The 15199-nt window shown below is 32.0% G+C and overlaps 2 protein-coding genes across 3 annotated transcripts; one reads left to right on the forward strand and one right to left on the reverse strand.

Moving 5' to 3' along the window:
• The first annotated feature begins 1799 nt into the window (after positions 1–1799).
• Positions 1800–3949, forward strand: LOC109340203 (heavy metal-associated isoprenylated plant protein 44-like). Its single transcript, XM_019577813.1, has 3 exons — positions 1800–1970; positions 2492–2564; positions 2764–3949. Exons 1-3 carry the CDS (start codon positions 1965–1967, stop codon positions 2958–2960), a joined length of 276 nt encoding a protein of 91 aa, XP_019433358.1. The 5' UTR covers positions 1800–1964; the 3' UTR covers positions 2961–3949.
• On the reverse strand, positions 3670–7667 carry LOC109340202 (serine/arginine-rich splicing factor SC35-like). Of its 2 annotated transcripts, XR_002106763.1 has the most exons (10): positions 7486–7667; positions 7298–7376; positions 7128–7207; positions 6958–7024; positions 6376–6453; positions 5469–5678; positions 5165–5381; positions 4916–5055; positions 4176–4665; positions 3670–4083 (listed from the first exon to the last, which is right to left on the reverse strand). XR_002106763.1 is itself a non-coding variant. In XM_019577812.1 (8 exons), exons 1-8 carry the CDS (start codon positions 7559–7561, stop codon positions 5050–5052), a joined length of 813 nt encoding a protein of 270 aa, XP_019433357.1. In that variant the 5' UTR covers positions 7562–7667; the 3' UTR covers positions 4756–5049. The 2 variants fall into 2 exon arrangements, 1 of the variants encoding a protein (XP_019433357.1); XM_019577812.1 differs by lacking the exons at positions 3670–4083; positions 4176–4665 and having other exon boundaries at positions 4756–5055.
• Between the last annotated feature and the right edge of the window lie 7532 nt (positions 7668–15199).

Below are 15199 nucleotides of genomic sequence, written 5' to 3' on the forward strand. Positions count from 1 at the left end.
ATAAATACGTTGATATATTAAGGTTTTGTGAGTTACCAAAACTGTATTATGACTACAATTATGATTACATCAATTGCATTTATCCATACTTATTAGAAATGTTAACCTTTTAGAGTTTCCAAATTTAACGGCTATTTAAAACTTTACAATAGCAATTGTGAAAAATTGAAAATGACAATGTTCCATGTTTCCATCATGTATATAGATTATCCACCACAGTTAACTTAGGATTTGAGAGAGTTCTACCATTAACCAGTGTGATGGCGTGAGTGAATATAAGCCCAAAGTAGGAAGAATACTTAATGAAGTTCTATTTAGGCTAATATATCAAACTCTTTATGTATCAACAAAAAGTGATTAAATGTACAGAGATTCCATTTAGTAATTTCTAGAAGAGTAAATATATATAGTCGGAATGTAATTTTCAAGATTTGAACATGTTTAATCACTAGCATAAATCTTATGGGTGCATTGAAGCTCATCATCATTCTCTTATGAACAACAATTAAGTAACACTAAAATTATAATTTAGTAAGTGACTATACATCTATTCTACTCATATAACATCCTTGCGAACTTGGCCCTACTTTTTAAACCACTTAAACTCTGCTAGATAATATAGAAAAAGAGAATCTGAAAATAGCAGTGAGCTGGAAGAATTACAATAAAGTTGTGTGAGAGAGAGAAAGCACACATCCCAAGCATCAACTATATGGAATGAGACTAAGCAAAAGTACACCATCCAAACCAATTATACCAAACTTGTTACTTGGTCTCTTTCCTTTTTCATTCTTCTTGTCTACATAATAGATGTTTCTATTCTCTTTTTCTTTTCTCATCTTTCATCCCTTTTCTTTGCTAAATGTGCTCCATCATAATCTAAATCAAATACCATATGTCAGGTAACAAGTAAAGAATTAATGCACTTTTATCACCAATGCTAATACTTAGAAAAATGTAGATGGGAAAATAAAAGATCCAAGAACCTAAAATCATGTGAACGTTATTTATCACTTTATCATTTTAGCATTACATTCCACCCTCTTGTAAAAAAAAAACTTAATATGACTTATTATTTTAATTGAAAATATTTGTAATCTAAATGTATGAGGTAACCAAAAAAATATTGCATGAGGTGGAACAATAATCTTATTTACATTCAAATTGTTAATGATATAGCAATGAGTTAATTACAAGTTTATTCAAAATCAGTAATTTAGATATGGTTGAGACAATTGTTTCCACAAAATATATACTATCTATTTATCAATTTAATATGGTAATAGACACTTAGACAGGTTCAAGATATGTCAGAATAGTGTTCAACAATGCTGCATGCACTTGTCTTCATCAAAGCCAAGAGCTCCTTGTCTATTTTCTTTTTCCTCTATCTGTCTGAGTACAACTTCAGTCAAAAGAAAAAAGCCATGTTGAACCTGACAAAGCCAATCATTTCAAATTCTCATACACTCATTACTTTGCTTAGATCCAAAGCCCTTGGTCTTGAGTGGCATATTCTAAAGCTCAATGTGTTTTGAAAAAGCATTTTATATCCTTCCCGTAATAGAGAGTCCAATATTAAATCCAGATGCTTACATATGTTACAAACAATTTTTTAATGGTCCACAATTTAATTATTTTTTAATAAAATAATATAAAAAATTATCAAACTTCATTCTCCCCTTATATTCAAACGAAAAAGCATATGATTTAATATTATAATAGTAGTTCAAATAGTTAGTACAACTCAAGACCCAAGACATTCCTCACTTTAATGTTCCTTCCAACTTTAGTTGAGTTTGTCTTTGTTGTTACATATAAATAACCCTGTCTAGCTTTGTCTCTTGGATTAACTCTCATTTCAATTGTTTTTGAATCATTCTTCTGTCTCACTTTATCCTCAATTCCTGTCCTGTCTTCCCTCTCCAACATCATACTTTTGTAGCATACTCTTAGTGGTTTTCATGGAGGTATTGTTACTATAATTTTTTATGTGTCATTGATTCTTACATGGTTTATTCATAAATTATTTCCCATTAAGCATCTTTGGCTATACTCAATTATGCAGAAAGATAGAGAAAATGTGGTGTTTCTAGTATAATTGAAGTTCACAGAGAAATGATATATGAAGTAGCAATACTTCAAAGTTGATAAATAATTGCATATTACACAAATTGCATATTACACAAATTTGATAAATAATTAGATCACATCGAATCAAGAATGGTTAATGTTTACTTATGAAACATTCATGCCTTTGTTCTAATTAAACATATGTTTTTATGTCAACATTTATCACTTATATATTATTACTCATATTTTAATATTTATTAAAACATTCATACCAGTGAATGGCCTCATCAATTGGGTAATGATATTGTGTCATGTGCATGATTAATTAACACCAACTAGTGAAACCTCTATTGAATCACTCTTAAAAAAACACAGACAACTCTGTTCAGTAATATTCAATCATTGTTTTACTTTGCAGGTTGTTGAGTTAAAAGTAGAGATGGTTTGCATACATGAGAGAAGACTAAGGAAATGCCTCTCAAAATTAAGAGGTTTGTTTGTTTATATGAAAGATATTTCCAATCAGTTCCATAATAATATAGAAGTAAAAAACTATTTTGGTCCCTCAAAATTCACGATATTTAAGTGCTAGTTTAAAATTTTATTTTTTCGATAATCAAATTGGTATACACAAAAATTTACTCATAATATAGTTATATTAATGTGTTTTGACAATGGATACGCATGCAGGAATAGAGAAGGTGGAAGTTGATGCTAATTGCCAGAAAGTAGTAGTAACTGGATACACACACAAGAACAAAATCCTTAAAGCAGTTAGAAGAGGGGGTCTAAAAGCTGATTTTTGGTCTGCTCAGAATGAGTTGCTTAATGCTTATGTCAGTGCTAAATATGTCAGCTTCAGATTCAACCCCTTCAGTTTCTTCTAGTTTTTTTCTCATACTTAACCCCTTCGCATAGGATCATAGATATACACACTTGTGTTGTATTTCCTTTTGCATCACCATAGAAACCATGACCAAACAATGTGCAATTAAGATATATCATACTGCAATAGAGATGTTTCCAGCTAAATTTTGAGGCCATAAATCTTTCTACCAATTAAAAAAAAACACCTTTTTGGCTGTATGAAACTGATTTAGTTCCTGAATGATGTCATGCCCTTCAAGAATTTCATGAAGTTAATGAAAAAATAATCAATTTCTACATATCATTTTCACTTGTTTAAGTCAGAAGATCACAATGTAACTCTTCCACAATGTCTTGAATTTTTATATCAGCTCTAATCCCTAAAACCATTAATGTATGATAATTCACTGTAGCCATAGCTTATATATCATCCTCAACTTGTCATTCACTATAACTCAACACACCTACTATCATTCTTATGGTCATTTGGAACACTATCATTGCCATCATAGGATTATCATAGAGCAAAACCCTGATTAAATGTACAAGTTTTGCTCTTAGATAAACCTATATTTCTAGGTTGTTGTGAAGAGATAACAGCCACCATCATCTCTTATTCAATCCTTTATTGACAAGGAACAACCATTCTCAAAATGGTAATGGCCAAAATTGGTTATAAATCAAAATGATTTCATCAATTACACAAGGACACAATTTGGAGGAACCCGGTCTCCAAAAAGAAATGTTAGTCACTATTTCTGTAGCAGAACCAAACCTCACAACAATGTAGAATAGTAACCACAATGTTATAGCAACAAGCAAAAAGAAATCAAGAATCTTTTAAAGCTGCAAGAATATGAACAAACTGAAATAGAAACTACAAAACGAATTGAATCGGCGCTTAATTGGGAAAATCATTTTCAGGTAGCTTTGGAATCAACAGAAACCAGCAGCACAGCTAGACAGCAATCATCGATAACCGCTAATAACATTGACAACCCAACCACAGCAAAAAGTACAGCAACAGACAGCTACAGTAATGTTAGTTCTTCAAATTATTCACGAACACACGCATTTCATACAAAAGATGCATCAGCTATCACCTCACAGCAACAGTCATGGGGCAGTGTGCTACATACCTCACTACATTAAGTAGCAGATGTTATAGTCTTTGAAGGTCAATGTTAAATGATAATGGAGTAAAATGCACAAAAAAGAAACCATGAATGTGTTACCATTGTCCCCTTCATTATAATTCAAAATAACACCAGCAAATTAGGGTTCATATTTAGTGCCACAGTTTACGTTTCATATCTGCAGCTGAATCAGCAACACATGACAGGTGCAACTCCTATCAGGCATCAGCAATATGTCGAAATACGTTCTACTTGTGACCATCACAGCACCAATAATCCCTTTCAGGATTTTTTTATATAGACCAAAAACGGTTACCAGATCAAAGATCAGAATTCTCAATCATCATGAGGGATTTCATAAGAAAGAAGTAAAACACAATCTTACCATTAATCAGATCAATCAGGAAAAACCAAGTCAACTAATCGCTTGTCAAATCAGCACACTGGTAAAACAATCATACTTCTAAAACCAGCATACTGTTGCAACCAGCATCAAATTCACGACCAATAATCATGACATAGAAACAGCATCAACGGCAACCATGTCAACAAGTGCATATCAGGCCCTCATCACTTTTCCCGATCATAACTATAAAACCCAATACGTTGTTGATAAATTAAATGAGCTACGACATCACAAACATTCCTTCTTATAAAGTGGTATAAGAAAATGGAGAAATAAAAGAAAAACGCAACCATTAGGTTGAAACTGAAATGGCAAAATCCTTCATAGACTGAAATATTAACCTACAAACTACAAGGTCCAAGAGTTATCAAATTTAGAAAACAAATAGGTCCAAATGTAGAAACATTCAAACACCAAAGAAGTCTGACCCTACCAAACACACAGATCATAAAATCCTTCAATGACTCGGATAATACCATTGACAATAAACAAAAGATGCAGCATTAGCAAAACAGCTACAAGTGCACTAGTCAAGGAATCTCCAGAAATTTTCATGAAGAACAGAGCTCATTCCTGCAAAAGAAAAATAAAATTGAGAAGTCACATTAAGTAGAAAACAATACATTGTCGACTACAAATTTGATAATTCTATCTCAATGAGCAGTTCAAGACGAATACTTACATCACCATTGGAGTTTCGAGGGGATGGGCTTCGCGAAGCATCAGGGTGACCACGTGGTGAGACACTGCGAGGTGAGGCAGACCGTCTATCATGCCTACGATTGTCAGGACTTTCACCTCGTGGGCTTTTCCTAGGGGAAGCACTCCTTTGAGGGGAAATAACCTTCTTTGGGGAAGGACTCCTTCGAGGACTAGGACTGTGTCGGGCAGGAGAGAGGCTATAGGGAATCACAAATTAAAAAGTTAAAAATAAGCTTAAATGTAAAAACTAACAGTTAAAGAACTGTGCATTAATGTATGATAACCTATCCACAGATCGGCGCGGGCTCCTGCTATGACGCTCATCATCATAGCGGCCCCTTCTACGAGTCTTGTTATCAGGACTGGCACTGCGACTTCTGCTTCGGCGGCGATAATCTTTGTCTCTCCCACGGTATCTGTCACGTTCATATCTATCATAGCTTCTGCTGCGGCTTCTCCTCCTATAGTCCCTATCTCGGTTGTCATCACGATGCCTACAAATAGTTAGGTTGATAATCAATAGAAACATCTAGATATGAAACTTGCAAATGAAAGGTTAAACAACATTACAACTGGAAACGCATTTTAATTACCATATGCATTTTTCAATACGACCAAAAACATTCTCCTGAACACATCACCCACAATATAATTTTGTGCTAAACCCTATGATAGTGAGTTAGTGACAAATGGTGGCTGCAAAAAAATATATCATATAAACTTGGTCCAAACTGCAAAGTCTACAAAAGACTCAGATTTCTTTAATTAAAAAGATGGTTGTATAGGAATCAGATGAAATCTACTATAAGCTTGGTGCACAGCACCACAGTTTAGGCTATAAAAGATTCTTTCAATCAGACATGTTAATGTACCTAGATGAGAAAAGCAACCTGAACCTCTCATTGAGGTGCAGAGTCAGGCTATGAAATGAACCTTAGTTGAAGATAAAATGAATGTATTTATTGTATCAAATGAAGGAACCAAAGAATATTACAGCTCTCAAATTTGCCCATCCATCAAAACGTAAATAAAAACAAAACCTAATAAAACACATACAATTGAAAGTTGGAACATCACATCAAACTTGTCAAAAGCAGTCAAAACACACAGCCCAATTTGTACCAGAAATACAAGTCTAAAATGGTATTTTGCAAAGTTCTCAAGCAGTGAGTAGATGAAAAAACAACACACCTTTTCCTGGGACTGCGGCTCCTTGACCTGTGCCTTGAATTTGGTTTTGGGGATGTTTCAATAATCCTTCCTTTGTGACTTTCAAATTAAATAAAGAAAAATTAGAAACTGATGGACGCAAATAAGCTAAAGCTTACACCTTGAGAAACCTAGGTCCACCGTACAACATAATACTTAATAAATAATAACCACAAAACTGAATAACATGAAAGCCAAGTAATGGGCCCATTTGTTTAAGGTTAACAAAGGTAACTCTACAAAACTGATTTTGGCAAAAGCGATATTTTGAGAATCTGTATAATATAGCTTCTCAAAATTCAGCTCTTTTGCAGTTTCAGAATTTTGTATAAAAAGCCCAACCAAACAAATGTCCAATTCACAAAAGTGATTTTTTCTATCAAGACAACAGATTTTTAGGTGTAACATATTAACAAACAGGCCCTATATTATGGTCGAATTAAATTGTAAATACAGGTGTATATATAAATACAAAAAACGGAGTAAATGTTAAAGTTTGACACAGTAAACAAAATACATACTACATTAACAACAGCAATGAACAAAAAGACACATGTAACTTACATCTTCTCAGCATTTGGCCCATATTTTGCAAACTGGACAGTTATTTCACGACCATCAACCATTCTTCCTGATAAATTAAATTACAAAAAAAACAGATATTTATTATTTTATTTTGATTCAAAAATCAAATTCTTTAAAACAAAAATAGACAAATGAATGAACAAGAATACCATCGAGCCTATCAACAGCTTTTGAAGCCTCATCAGCATACTTATAACGCACAAATGCAAAACCCCTCGATTCACCAGTTCTTCACCAAATTAAATCAATCAATTAATTAAAAACCAACCCAATTAAAAAAGATTGAAACTTTAATTGAATAAAGTGAGAAAATCATTACCTTCGATCTTTGGGGATGAAGATGTCCACAACTTTGCCATACTTATCGAACAGTGGGAATAAATCATCAGCAGTAGTACCTTCAACATTGAAAAAAATCAAAATAAAAAAATCAAAATCGAAGATTAGGTTAAAAATGAAAATAAGAGAAAAAGAAAAAGGAATGAGAAAAAAGAGAGAGAGGGTTACGGAAAGTGATGTTGAGAATTAGGAGAGAGTAAGTGTCGGAAATATCTGGAGGACCGGTTCTTCCGAAATGAGACATTTTTTGTTGCAGCCGAAGGTTGAAGAAGAAGAAGAAGAAGATAAGAGATTAGGGATTTAGGGATTAGAGTCTTGTGTGTGAATTGTGAAATGATGTTGTATTTCGAGTGAATATTCCTAAAAATACAAATTCAATTTAATAGTCAAAGATGGCTATAAAAATGAATAGTACATTATACAATCAATGTAATAAATATCTTTTACTATTGTATAGATTTTTTTCTTAATTCTAACTAGTATGAATTAAAATATATGGAAATTTAATTATAAAAGCAGAAAAAATGTATATATTAATTGTGTAATAATTTTTTATTGTTATTGTATCATTCCTGATTTCATATTTTTAACACTATTATTATATTATTTATATTTAATTATTATTAATTTTAAAAATATAAGTTATACAGATGAATGATAAATAAAATATTGATTGTATATAATTTTTACACCCACGATTTATAGATATTTTTTTCTCATAAAACTACTCTAAAAATATAGTTTACCCTTAATATTAAATAGCAACAAAAATTATTCTAAAATTTTCAATTTCTTAACTAATTAGATTGTTAGGAAATAGATTTGGATCAAATATATTTCTATAGATCCTCACATAACCTTTTTGACCAATCATTTTATTATTTATATTTTATATTTAAACATGAATTTAAATATATATATATATATATATATATATATATATATATATATATATATATATATATATATATATATATATATATATATATATATATATATATATATATATATATATATATATTTTTGTTTGATTTTTAGTTTAAAAATACTAATTGATAATTATAATAATTTAGTAATTTAATATTAATGAATAATTTGTGTAATTGATAACAGTTTTGAAATTTTATGCTGGGTTATTGAACATTATAAAGTATGGAATTGAGTCTTATTTTAAACTTTAAAATGGTTTATAATTCACTTCAAAAAGTATGATTTTCCTACTCTCTTGAATTTTTTTGTTATTGTGTTTCTTAAATTTTAGATGCTTTTACTTGAGAAATAGAATTAGGTTTCCTAAATATCATATCTCATCTTGACACCAAATAGAAAATATAGGTAGCTTAATAAGATTTATACTTCATATGGAGAAGAGTATATATCCACTCTTAATCTTAATAGACTTATCTATGTCTATAAAATTTTGGGGAAATTTTGTAAAGCTTTCACTATATTTGGATAAACATGTATAACCTTTAACGTATGAGTTTTGAAAATGTATTCACTAAAAGGTTGTTTTTGTGTGGATTGATGTGAGACATGAAGTTAAAAAGTATGAGTTAGTTTAGTAAGTTTGGATCTAACTATGCATAAATGTTTAAAGGCAACTTTTTTATGCACAGACTTATTTTTACATTCAAATGTGGGATTGTTGGATGGAGAGTATGGGAGCTTCCACCAAATGCCATATTACCTCTTCTTGCTAATGACCAATTGGGTCATTGTTACATAAGATTGTAATATGTTGTTTTGTTTTTTCTTCTTCAATTGTATAAAAAAATTGTGGGATTGCTAGAACTGAAGGAGGTAAATTGGACAAAAAAAAATTTAAAAATCTCACATTTGGTATTTGACACACTTAAAAAGTATTTATAAGAAAAAGATAAGCTTATTAGAGTGTACCAATGAGTACAAAAGCTTTTTGTGAGAGGAAAGGTCATGCACTCCTTGACCACCACATCCATGTCTAACTCGGGCTTGGGTTTAGGCAAGGATCCTATGGTGTATTCTTTTTGTTGTTTTAGAAAAACAAATATTTTTTAGTTTACAAGGTTAAATTAAGTTACAATCTCACCTTGCATAGTACGAACATTTTGAACACATCAACACATCCCAGTACGACCTTCCACATGTTGAAAGTTTAACACATCCCTCACATTGATTGTGACATTTTAGTTGAAGGAGGTTGGGTTGTAAAATTTAGGTGTCAATGATTTGAAAGTAAGACTAAGGATTGGGTGTTACCTTAATTAAAAAGGTAATTTGATGACTTAATATACATTTTTATTCAAAAAACTTGTCCTTTCATAGGTAGGTGATGCTTTCTTGAAAATGTAATATAAGAAATTTCGGTAAGATTTATTAAGAGAACTAGTAGAAGACTTATGCATTCGCACGTGCTATCATCTATTCTATATGAATTTAACTAAAGAATAAAAAAATAAATTGTTAATATAAAAGTTTTTTATCATTACCTCACGAGAAATCATGTGTGTGTATTTGATTGATGACTTGGGGATGCTGATGAACGACACAGTGTAGAATCTGTGATTTATAATAAGGAAAATATTGTTAGGAAATAATATTTAGAAGAGAATATAACATAAGTTGTAAAATATCTGTTAGTAATTTTGGAATACTTCTTCATAAATCATATTTGTTAGTATCTTTAGTGGTTGATCATTTTTATCATGTATTAATGTATTCAATCTCTTTTTGTTTTGACCCCTTGAAATAGTTCGCACTTTGTAAAGATTGAACTTGAGATTTATTTATCTTCATAGCATATGAAACAATGATAAAGAATTGTCTTCCGTTAAGTTTGAACGACCAATGACATTGTGATGGAGACATTGACATTCAAGGAATATATATATATGATATTCCTAATATTTTTACCCGACATGAATTTTGCTTCAAGTACATGATTAGCCATTTTACTAACAATCAGTATTGTATCCTTACATAATCCTTCAAATTGGTCTAAATTCGTCAATAACATGATTGAAGTCCCAATTTTTAACTTGATCTTATGATTGGGAAGACTAGATATTGAAAGCGAGTTTAGAAATGATGGAGTTAGTATATCGAATGGCCCACTTTCAGTAGCATCAGACATATCGACTTCATTTGAACTCAGATATTATTTTTCCTCGCCTATAGTTAAAGATTTATCAGTATATATTTAAGAAATAAATTATATAGAATGTAAAAAAAAATTGAAATAGGAAAAATTACTTTACCTGGAATTTTACTCAAAACATATTCATTGATTTGATCAACAATCTCATTTGTTGATGCAACTATTGCTCTACAATATAGAAATTATTCATTGTTGTAGTTATCTTGTAGGTTTGGATAGGTGCTAGAGACTATTGTATCAGTTGAGTTATCAAAATCAAGACTAAAAAGCTCTTCTAAAATAAGAACTTCAGCATAACCATCGTTAGGCTCAAATAATTTTCCATCTCCAACCTTTAGTATCCATAATAAGAATTCCTAAATCTCTTTTGCATTGTCAAGATTCTATAAACACATGTTCTTTGTAAGAGTTAAAATTCTATATTAATGCCACATGTAGGATGAATTCCTTAACCTCTTGAAATAAATGGCAATATTTGTCTGAAATTATCTCCAAATACCATAATTTTTCCTCTAAAAATAATTGACTCATTTGTTGTTGTACTCATTATGTTAGGTAAGATTTATTAAGAGAGTTAGATATTGATTCCCACTATTAGTCATTAATGTGCTTTTCATGACAAGAGAAAAATTATATTTAGTAAGGTAATTTCAAATGTTCTTTAAAAGTGTTGACTATGGATGGAGTGTTTGATAAAGATTTCATGTTGAAACACACAATTTTCGCAGAGGTTCACAGTGAAGTGGAGAAAGGCTATAAAGAGCCATAAGAAAAAAACAATGGATGAGTGTCATAATGGAGGAGATGAAGTCTTTATACAAAAACCAAATTATTAAGCTTGTCTCATTGCCACCTAAACAAGTGTCTACTTGGGTGCAAGAGGTGTATAAAAAGAAGTCACCAATATCAGAATAAGAATCAGAAAAGTTCAAGTGATATCAACGAGTTTATTTTTCTACTACTTTATGTGAATGATATGTTGGTTGATGTTAATCATTTGAGTAATATCAATGAGTTGAAAGTCATGTTGGGCAAAGAGTTTGACATAAAAAATTTAGGATTTGCTAAGAAGTTTCTTGACATGGAGATTCGCACGAAAATGAGACCTGGAAAACTATGGTTTTCCCAGCAAAGCTATGTTGGAAAGATCATAAAGAGATTTGATTTGAGCAATGCTAAAATATTAAGCTCTTTGTTGTTAAACAACTTCAAGCTTTCCCTAGATCAATCTCCAAAGACAAATAAAGATAAGATCTATGTGCCAAAGGTTCCTTATGCTAATGAAGTAGGTTGTTTGGTGTATGTTATGGTTTGCACTAGACTATACTTGACACAAAGAGTTAGTCGAGTGTGCAAGTACATGTTGAAAGCGGAGAAACAACATTGAGAAGTAGTCAAATGGATTTCAGATAATTGAAGGGGACTACAAGTTCAGTACCAATGTAGTTAGGTTCCTTCAGTAGTTGGTTCTATTGATTTAGACTATGTATAAGACTTGGATGATAGAAGATCAACAATAGAGTTTATCTTCAACCTTGCAGAAGGACCAATTATATGGAGATCATCGGTGCTATTTGATGTTGCTATGTCCACAACTGGAGCAAAGTACATGGTAGGTGGTGAAACTTCTAAGGAAACTCTATGACTTATGGGGCTGGTAAATGAATTAGTCACTAAGCAAGGTGAAATTCCCCAACATTGCGAAAGTCATAGTTCTATCTTTTTTTTTGCTAAGAACTAGATGTGTCAAGCTCCAACAAAACATATTGATGTGAGATTTAATAAGGTTCGAGAGTTGATGGCTTATGGGTGTCGCTACCCCACTTTGTGAATGCGACGAGATATATGCAAATAAATGCAATGGAGTCGCCATCAATGTTTTTTTTAGTGGGAAAATATGAAAAAACCAAATTTTGAAAATGAGATTTGATTCGCTCAAAAATAGAAATTGAGTTCGGGAGTCTGTTACGGATGAGGAAAGTGTTAGGCACCTCATACCATCCGTTGTAAAAAATGGTACCTAGATTGATTGCTTGGATTTTTTATTCATATTAATTTTACCTTTCACACGTTAATAAACAAAACACAATAAAAAACCCAAAAAACAATTTTTTATTTTTTTTTGTGTCTGACAGAATAAAACCCGCTCTTACGTATCTCTAGCTGCAATAGAGAAATCAATACTACGTAGTTCTTTCGGAAAAAATGTTGACTTGTCTTTATATTTTTTTATTTATTTTATTCATGTAAAAATTGGCAAGATAAAATGACGCAACAATGTACTTAACCTATAGTGGAGTCATCTCACCTTGCCTTTGATAACATAAAGTAGCACGACAAGATACTCGACCTATAGTGGAACCATTTTACATCGTTTTTTAAACATTTGAAAATTTATTTATGAAGATAAGGTAACACGACAAGGCACAAGACCTATAGTATGGTTACATTACCTCATTTTAGACAACATGAAATAGTGCGATAAGGCACCCGACCTATAGTGGAACTACTTCATGTTATTTTAAAAATATTTTTCTTCATTGGCATTCATACATATATATACCTACACTACTAAATAAACAAATAATATTTATTGTAAAACAATAAAAAAATAAAACAATAAAAAAATAAAAGGATAAAGAAGATCACTGAGGAGTCGAAACACAATCACGTGATCATTGAGGGGTCGGGGTGTGAAAGGATAAAGAAGACCACTGAGGAGTCAAAGCATACTCACGCGACCGCTGATAAGTCAAAGCATAATCACGCGACCGCTGATGAGTCAGGGTGCAAAAGGATAAAAGAGATCACTGAGGGGTCAAAGCAGGATCACGCGACCACTAAGGGGTAGGGGTACAAAAGGCTAAAAAAAGGCCATTGAGGGGTCAAAGCCTAATCACGCGACCAATGAGAGATCAGGATGCAAAATGGTAAAAGAGACCACTGATGGGTCAAGGCTTTCGGCCATGTGTGTATATGATGGTGTGAATGCAAATGATTTATGAGTAATGCGATGATATTTTTATGATACATGAATAACGGATTACATATATGTGAATTACTTAATCACCATCAGTTTTGATTATAAGCAACCATAATGCTTCCTCGATAGACAACAACTAATCATGCCGATGTTGATCACATTTTCTTCTTCTTTTTTCCCGTTTTTTTTAAACTTGGAATCCGATGGGCTCTACCTTCCTTCATAATGGAAAAATACATCATATGTTCCTCTTTGGTTTACACCTCGAGACTTAGTTCCAATGAGTTTTGTTCGCCTGAATCACTAGTGAAAGACATTATCATAAGAGTTACGTGATTATGCAGTTCGAACATCATATTTATATAACTATAGACTTTTCAAAGTAAACATGCACATATAAATGTATTGTAGGGAGATGAATAAATTTTCTTATATTGATATTCAATGAATTTTAATAGGAATGATCAGTGATATATGTGTTACGATAGGTATTACAAGTTACAAAACTTTGCAAAATCTTTGCCCCAGTATAAGGCAATTGCTCATTTATAAATTGATCTCCTGAGACAGCCAGATAACTTGACCACTACATTTCCTTGTTTGGTACTCTCAAGAATTTCATATTTTATCCCTTAAAGCTCAAAACTTATACAATTCCAACTTGATGTGCAGACATGTGGAGGATTCTAGCTTACTCCAATGGTAGTAGACTTTCAAGAGAATTGTCTTTTCATTGCCCTAACTTTTGCTTAGGTTGCCCTTTCGGGTTTTCAACCTAACATGCCTTGATTCCTACACTAATTTTTGTTTAGGTTGCCCTTTCGAGTTTTCAACCTAACAAGTTTCTCATTCATACCCTAAATTTTGCTTAGATTGCCCTTTCAGGTTTTCAACCTAACGGGTTTCTCATTCATACCCTAATTTTTGCTTAGGCTGACCATTTTGGTTTTCAATCTAGTGGAATTTTCTTTTATTTCAAGTTTCTACTTTTAGGCATAGACACTCTTGATTACATTTGTGTTCAGAGGTTTGGGTAAAACATTTCCATCCATGTCTTGTAAGACTAGAACAAGTTACAAAATTTTACAAATTTTTTGCCCTAGTATAAGTTAATTACCCAATCATCAATTGCTCTTCCGAGATAGCCGAATAACTAGACCATTGCAATGACTTTGTTTTATTCTTCACATAACTTATTACTTTTTTCCACATTACTCGAAACTTATATGATTCTCACTTGATGCACAAACGTGTGAAGGGTCTTGGCTCGCCTCTAGTGTGATAGACTGATAATAAAAAATGTCCGTTCTTTTTTTAACTTTTGCCTAGGTCGCCCTTTCGGGTTTTCAACCTACCAGACTTTTATAGATACCCTAATTTTTGCTTAGGTTGCCCTTTCAGGTTTTCAACCTAACAAGTTTTCTCTTTTCTTTTCTTTTTTAGGCATAAAATCTTTTAATCATGTATGTGTTCACAAGTCTAGGTAAAACGTTTCCATTTCTTGCAGAATCAGAGCCCCCCTTGAGAATGCATACTTCACAATTTAGGGACCTTCATAGCCTGGGGCCTATTTTCCACGAGCATATTCCTGATTTCGGAGAATCTTTTTAACACTAAGTCCCCAACTTCTAATTCTCTAGGACGAACCTTCTTATCAAAAGCTCTCCCCACTCTACCTTGGTATAATTGATCATGGTGAATGGTCTCCAACCTTCTCGCCAATTATGTGCAATTGCTTATACTTGAGTTTAACTCATACC

This window comes from Lupinus angustifolius, unplaced genomic scaffold (genome assembly GCF_001865875.1).
Source record: "Lupinus angustifolius cultivar Tanjil unplaced genomic scaffold, LupAngTanjil_v1.0 Scaffold_147_70, whole genome shotgun sequence".
NCBI classification, from domain to species: domain Eukaryota; kingdom Viridiplantae; phylum Streptophyta; class Magnoliopsida; order Fabales; family Fabaceae; genus Lupinus; species Lupinus angustifolius.

Coding starts and splice junctions, on each gene's coding strand:
- LOC109340203 (XM_019577813.1), top strand. Junction 2,565..2,763: donor ATGCCTCTCAAAATTAAGAG/GTTTGTTTGTTT, acceptor ATACGCATGCAG/GAATAGAGAAGGTGGAAGTT.
- LOC109340202 (XM_019577812.1), bottom strand. CDS start 7,561: ATGTCTCATTTCGGAAGAACCGGTCCTCCAGATATTTCCGACACTTAC. Junction 6,454..6,957: donor GGGCCAAATGCTGAGAAGAT/GTAAGTTACATG, acceptor TTAATTTGAAAG/TCACAAAGGAAGGATTATTG. Junction 5,382..5,468: donor CCGCGCCGATCTGTGGATAG/GTTATCATACAT, acceptor GATTCCCTATAG/CCTCTCTCCTGCCCGACACA.